General features: G+C 39.3%; 1 protein-coding gene across 1 annotated transcript; it reads right to left on the bottom strand.

Moving 5' to 3' along the window:
• Positions 1-4,472: 4,472 nt before the first annotated feature.
• mRpL52 (mitochondrial ribosomal protein L52) lies at positions 4,473-6,591 on the bottom strand. The gene is made up of 3 exons (XM_034975517.2): positions 6,392-6,591; positions 5,601-5,749; positions 4,473-4,745 (listed from the first exon to the last, which is right to left on the bottom strand). The coding sequence occupies exons 1-3, from the start codon at positions 6,432-6,434 to the stop codon at positions 4,560-4,562; spliced, it is 378 nt and encodes a 125-aa protein (XP_034831408.1). The 5' UTR covers positions 6,435-6,591; the 3' UTR covers positions 4,473-4,559.
• Between the last annotated feature and the right edge of the window lie 319 nt (positions 6,592-6,910).

Below are 6,910 nucleotides of genomic sequence, written 5' to 3'. Positions count from 1 at the left end.
ATATAACCACTAGGTTAGGACGTCCGCGCCTTCTAATCGGAGTTCAGGGGTTCGATCCCGGGCACGCACCTCTATCTTTTCGGAGTTATGCGCATTTTAATTAATTAAATACCACTTGCTTTACCGGTGAAAGAAAACATCGTGAGGAAACCTGCATGCCTGAGAGTTCTCCATAATGTTCTCAAAGGTGTGTGAAGTCTACCAATCCACACATGGCTAGCGTGGTAGACTATGGCCAAAACCCTTCTCACTCTGAGAGGAGACTCGTGCTCTGTAGCCGGCGATGGGTTGATCATAATGATGATGAAGAATACCTATATTTTCGGCTTGAATCACTTAATTCAGAATACGTGCCTAGGTTACAGAAATACCTATCTGAGCTCTGGCATCGAAGACGCGATAGTCATCAGTCATGTAATGTCAGTCATCAGTCATGTCATGTCAGTCATCAGTCATGGCGGCCACGCTGGGAAGCCCTAAGCCCTCGTAGCATTATGTTTTCAAATTTGAAAAACCGGCCAAGTATGAGTCAGGCTCGCGCACCAAGGGTTCCGTAGTACAGTCGTATTTTTTCGACATTTTGCACGATAAATCAAAAACTATTATGCCTAAAAATAAAATAAAAATCTGTTTTAGAATTTACAGGTGAAGCCTTTGCATATGATACCCCGCTTGATACAGCAATCTTACTTTGAAAGTCCAAAATACCCATATTTGTTCATGAACACAGTTTAATTTTTTTCTTGTGTATACTTAACTACAAATTCACGGTTTCAGATTTTCCCCTAATGTTTGCTATAAGACCTACCTACCTGCCAAATTCCATGATTCTAGGTCAACGGGAAGTACCCTGTAGGTTTCTTGACACTTGACAGATGGACAGACAGACACACAGACAGACAACACAGTGATCCTATAAGGGTTCCTTTTTTCCTTTTCAAAGTCAAAGTTAAATGATTTATTCAAAATAGGTAATAAATTACTCTTTTCGATGGTAAGTTGTTGGATTTGTAAGATATAGTGGTGATAATTATTACGCAAACTTAAAACTAAAGGTACGAGGGTACCACGAGTATACGTTATTTTGAGGTACGGAACACTAAAAATTCTCATAAAAATACAACAGAAAGGTATGTATACATTTTGCTACCCGTACGAAGCCGGGGCGGGTCGCTAGTTAGGTATCTACATAACTTGACGAGAGATACGAGTGAAGTGACCCATTTAATTACATTACCATGGGTCGAGCTGGTTGCAAAAAGGGAATTTTATATTAGTTATGTATACGAGACCTAACACACAACGAATGAAAATAATAAATTCAGCTGAATTAGGGGGCCATTACGTTATTGCGTAGTACAGAGTCATCGTCATCATCTTCAACCGATAGACGTCCACAGCTGGGCATGTGGGCATTTTCCATAAAAGTGTGTGACGTCTCAAACTCAAACTCAAATTATTTATTTGGAATAGGTAAAATTTTACGCTTACTGATGGTCAAAATTTTAATTTGTAAGATGATATACAGAGGCGTCACTAGCCCTTGTGGCGCCCGTGTGCAACCAGTACCCTGGCGCCCTCTAGTCTAGTAGGAGCAGGGTCAAAATGGAATACTAACAGTTATATTTTGAAAAGGAAATTCGGATGCAAATGGTGCAATTTTAAATGATGATTTTAAGTGATGACGGCGTCGGCCATAACACGAGCGCAGGGTCTTTGAGAGCGCCGGCATCGATGCATCTTTGGAGATGTCGCATTAGAGGGCGCTCGGCGCCCCCTTAGACCCGGCGCCCGTGTGCGCCGCACACTCTGCACCATAGGTAAAGACGCCTCTGATGATATAGTGGTGATAGTTAATATGTTATTCAGAACTAAAGCTACGAGGGTTCAAACGCGCCCAGGTCTGAGAAGAACCCACAACAAACTCAGCCGGCTTTTTATTATCATCTGCTAATCGTCTGCTAATCCGCGTTTGACCAGCATGATGCACTGCGTGGCCAAAACCCTTTTCATTCTGAGATACTCCGTACCGTACTCGACAGAGAGCCAACGACGGGTTGATCATGAAGTCGGTCATCACCTTAATCGCTAACAAGCAGGGCCATCTTTAACCTATTGGAGGCCCTGGGCACAGAATAATTGGGCCCCTATGACCTTGACAGAGTAGTGGGTCGGGGTGGTCGGGGGTAAACAAGAAGGATCGAATATAAGTCAGTCTTGACTATAGTTAACTATCTCTATGGTCCTCTGTTTGAGTGGGCCTTTTTGACCTTTGATTTTATCGGAATAAATATGTTTTTCGGTAATAAAATATCGGTCGGTCGGTTATAGTTTTGTGATCTGACAGGGACTAGTGGGCCCCTATCTATCGTGGGCCCCGGGCACGTGCCCAGAGTGCCCAGTGGGAAAGATGGGCCTGCTAACAAGTGACCTTTTCCTCTCTTTAAACGCTTGCCTGAATGCAATACCTTGGTCATCAAGGGTCCTTTGCGTACAAATTCCTGCTATTAATATAGAAAGTTGCTCGTCTGTCTGTCTACTCTGATATGCCAGTGCATAATACGAACTGCAGGAAGTAGGAACGACTCACCGGAGTGGTTATGCTTACAGTCTCAATTGTTTGCGTGTGGTGCAAGCGACAAGATTGCACTTTGCAATGTTTGCAATCACTACCCATAGTTATAGTGCTTCTTTTGCCTGGCGGGCCCTGCTATTTTGTTGTTAAGTAAGTCCACGTTTTGTCTTTGTACCTTGATATTTATTTCTTATAGACTTAAAATATGTTTATGTCACGTATTAGTTTCACGAACATTAAACGGCAAAGCCATACTTTTTTTTGGAAGTGCCCCGTCATTTAGTTTGGCTCGTGTTGGTGGAGGCACTCCCGTGCTCCCTGTTATATATTTTACGCTGCCTTTTATTACTTGTACCACACAGTAAGTTAAAACCGACTGACCGTAGCTCGAGAAGGGAATTTAATCAGAGCTCGGGTATTGTGCGATTGTGGGTAACTAAACAACTATCTTTGATGCTGGAGCACAGCATAAACAATAGCGATACCTACCTATCCGAAGCACAGATACTGTGTCACAGAATTTAGAATAGATACGAGAAGGAGGAAGTTTCAAGGCAACGTTCGATAAAATTTTCATAATAAAATAAAATAAAATAAACAACACTACACGTACCTATCCTAATTCTCATCTAGAAAAACACACACAGCACAGAATAGCACACAGAGAGGTGTGGTCACCGTCTGAACGGGAATACCTCGTCGCATCGCAAGTTTGTACGGTGCGGCATCGTATCCGCTGCACAGTGCATTATGCGTCGTCGTAGATTTTTACGTGCCGACGTCGCATCGCAGTGTTGTGGTCTGTGCCTAAATCCACGAGGACGAATTCATGGGCATCATATTAGGTACCTACTTACCACAAGCTACGATGCTACGATCACAATCACTTGGTTGGCTCATGGCTGAATCTCTCTTACTAGCTGAAAAGCACAATAATTGGCTACAGCAAGAATAACATTTTAGCCAATTAGATACAACAAAATTGTGATTAAAACCAATGCATTAATCACAATTATTTCCTATATTAGCCCCCAGTTGCAACGGCGGTGAAACAAAAATCCATCAATGCTAAAAAGGTTGCCTTTGTGAATTTTCACGACCCTTTTTCCCGAATGCTTCAACAATAGCGCTGTACGCTACGCTTCGCTGGTCTTCACGCTTCATTAGCAGTGGACGGGAAGAGACGTGCGGGCTATTTTAGACACAATGAAATGACTATTATAAAGGTATCAGTTTAGGAGATAATATTTCTATTGTATGCAATTTTGGATAATAAATGGTTAGACCATTATTTTGTAACTTTATTCAAGCTGTATTTAGGTAATTATTTATTGCAAGATAGGCTTGCGTTTCTCGTTTGATGACAATCATGCCAGCAATGATGAGGTTGGAGCGCGCTTGCCTAGAAGATGCCTATCACTCTTGCTATTAGCTGGTATGTGGGCTCGAGCGTAACAATAGGAAAATCTTGTTATGTTCAGGGACCCAGCTGTTCCGACCGTCGTCGTTTCTTGGAACTTGTATTTGTTATGTACTTAGTAAAATTTTCTTTTGCGCGATTCAAACTACATAGTGAAGATACTCATAGCGACATCTAGTGTCTATGGAGACCTCCAGTTTTAATGAAAAATTAAATACATATTAGTTGGAATGTGTGGGTCCTTATTAGGCAGCCATCAGCAGGCCTCTATTACATACATCACTGGCAATGCAATTTACCTGTAAAGGTAAGGCCACAGTAGAAATTTTCAATTTTCACTGTCACAGAATTCGGCAGGAAAAATCGCTTAATAAAATTTTACAGTGTACCTACCTTTACAACTAAATAACAACAGTCAGTGAGATATGAAATAGGACTGTTTCTTGCAAATGAAATACAGAAATTAAAAGAAGTAGCTTAATAATAATCAAATCTTTAATCTATCTCTAACTAAATTACACTTATGATATTTACTTAATTGATATTTATTTAAGAATAAACAAACTACTTTTTCCGCAACAACGAATTCCCTTTAGGTTTCAATCGGTTGTTGATGATGTCCTGTCTCTCTTGTTCCTTAGCTTGCACCATATCTTGGTGTCTCCTTTTAGCGAAATCCACCTCTGAACATAATGTGACAATTTGATTTGCGAATTCTTGCTGTTTAAGCATCCTCTGTTTTTGCTTTTGCTGGAATCCAATAAAAATAATTTAACTTTAACTGTGGAACCAACTCCCTTCGGCGGTGTTCACAAACACAACAAATTCCTAAAAGGCCGGCAACGCATCGGCGGTTCTTCTGGCGCTGCAAATGTACATGGGCAGCTGTAATCACTTAACATCAGGTGACCCGCCTGCTTGTTTGCTCGCTATCTCTATTTAAAAATAAAACACTTTTCAATATCAATTGCCATCATCAAATCCATTAAAACACTTTCTGACCAACAGAGTTGTTCACATATGGAACAAATTGCCTAAGGATGTGGTTATGTCAAGTTCTGTTAACCAGTTCAAGAATAGATTGGACACATATTTGGAAGACTCGAAGCACTTCTGATACTTCTGACTGATCAGCGAAAGCTGCTTAGTCTATTTAAAAAAAAAACAGCATCTTTTTACATAGCGATGAACCATTTCACATAAATAAAAAGTAGCCTATGTCACTCTCCAGGTCTTTAACTATAACCATGCAAAAAATCACGTCGATCTGTTGCTTCGTTGCGACGTGATTGAAGGACAAACCGACAAACCAACAAACACACTTTCACATTTATAATAGGGGTAGTGATTATGCTTGATTCAGGAACACACATCTATATATAAAATTGAATCGCAAAATGTGTTGCTGATCGCAAATCTCGAGAACAACTGAACCGATTTCGCTAATTCTTTTTTATAATATTCCTTGAAGTACGAGGATGGTTCTTACAGAGAGAAAAATTTTAAAAATTGCCTGAAAAAGAATCAACTGTTAGTCGGTATGAAGTTCGCCAGGGCAGCTAGTTTACAATAAAATTCATTTACAAAAATGGTAAATCAACATACAAGTAAAGGAGTAGGTCGTCCATCCAAGAAAGTGTAATCGGGTCCATCAGTTAATACACCCTCAGCATTGCGGTTGGCCGACAGTCCTTTGGAGACTCTCCATTGCTTCATTTGTGTCATTGCAGTGCAGGTGAACGAGCGCCTTACAACTGAAATGTGAAATGGCTTCTTTGATTAATATACTAAAGACTTAAGAGGGGATTTTAGTCCTGAAGAATTGGAAAAATGGGTATTTGAAGAAACTATATATTGCTGTTGTGCTACACCCGACCAAGAGAGCTGAAGTGCGAAAGGGACAACTGCAGCTTAGGCTGATTTTACCTAAAAAACCTTGACCTAAATGTTTCGTATTCCGTTTTCTTCTTCAAAACTGGACAGATCTCAAAAATTCTGATATGAAAATTTAGAAGAAAAGTATATCTATGCTAATATTATTTCTTTTTCTTAAAAACCAAATTTGAGTGTCTGAAAATAGCCGTAAAAACAGACTATTTTCGGGGTTTTGGACTGTCATGTTTTTAGTGAGTTTTGGAAAATAGTACAAAGGCACGTACTAATTAGACCTAGATTTTATTGAAAAATTATCCACAAAGAAAACGGCGGAATGGAAGAAACTGTCTGATGGTTGCTGGAGAGCCAGCCTCATTCTTTGTGCCGATGAGCCAGCCCTTCTGTTAACAGTTGAGGCACTTAACCGCGGTGCAATGGCTCATCGTAAATAACAGACTTTAACCAGTTCAAATAGAAATTGGCATAACTTTTCATTAGAAAACAAAGTTATATTCACTTACCAGTATAACTAGAGAAAGTAAGAGTTTTCACAAATCTACTCATTTTAAACTGTAAAAAGTAGCAATAGTTTAATTCGACTATTCAGTTAAATACCTATTTTATTGTCTTGCTTCTCTTTTTCGATTTGAAAATTTAAACTAACTAATTTGAGGATTTTGAGGTTGTTTTGTTTTGGTAGAGCTTTGACATTGACATGTTGATAATTTGATATCTATCATAGATTATAGACATTTTTTATAGAATTTTTAGAGTTCCGTAGAAAAGTAACTTAGTAGAAAACATGTAGAAAACACTTTTTGAGATTTTTGTTAATTTGTTAATTTTTAATTTAACTTTCAATCATATTGTCATCTTGTTCTATTAGCAACAATAGAGTAAATTCAAAGTGTGAGTTATCTGTAAAAGCATTGTCTATGATTTACATTAGTATTGCCAACAGTTGATTTTCTACCAATATTCAGGCATCGGCGTCGAAGGAAAATCTAGTGGAAGGAAGTAGACATCTTTTTTCACAAAAC

This window comes from Maniola hyperantus, chromosome 14 (genome assembly GCF_902806685.2).
Source record: "Maniola hyperantus chromosome 14, iAphHyp1.2, whole genome shotgun sequence".
NCBI classification, from domain to species: domain Eukaryota; kingdom Metazoa; phylum Arthropoda; class Insecta; order Lepidoptera; family Nymphalidae; genus Maniola; species Maniola hyperantus.
Note: the sequence above shows the minus strand (reverse complement) of the source record. Positions and strands in the feature narration are given on the sequence as shown.

What these genes read in the sequence shown, in the direction of transcription:
- mRpL52 (XM_034975517.2), bottom strand. Translation starts at nt 6,434, where the DNA reads ATGAGTAGATTTGTGAAAACTCTTACTTTCTCTAGTTATACTG. An exon ending in TACTTTCTCTAGTTATACTG is followed by an intron (nt 5,750 to 6,391) that starts GTAAGTGAATAT and finishes TTCACATTTCAG; the next exon opens with TTGTAAGGCGCTCGTTCACC. An exon ending in GACGACCTACTCCTTTACTT is followed by an intron (nt 4,746 to 5,600) that starts GTATGTTGATTT and finishes ATTGGATTCCAG; the next exon opens with CAAAAGCAAAAACAGAGGAT.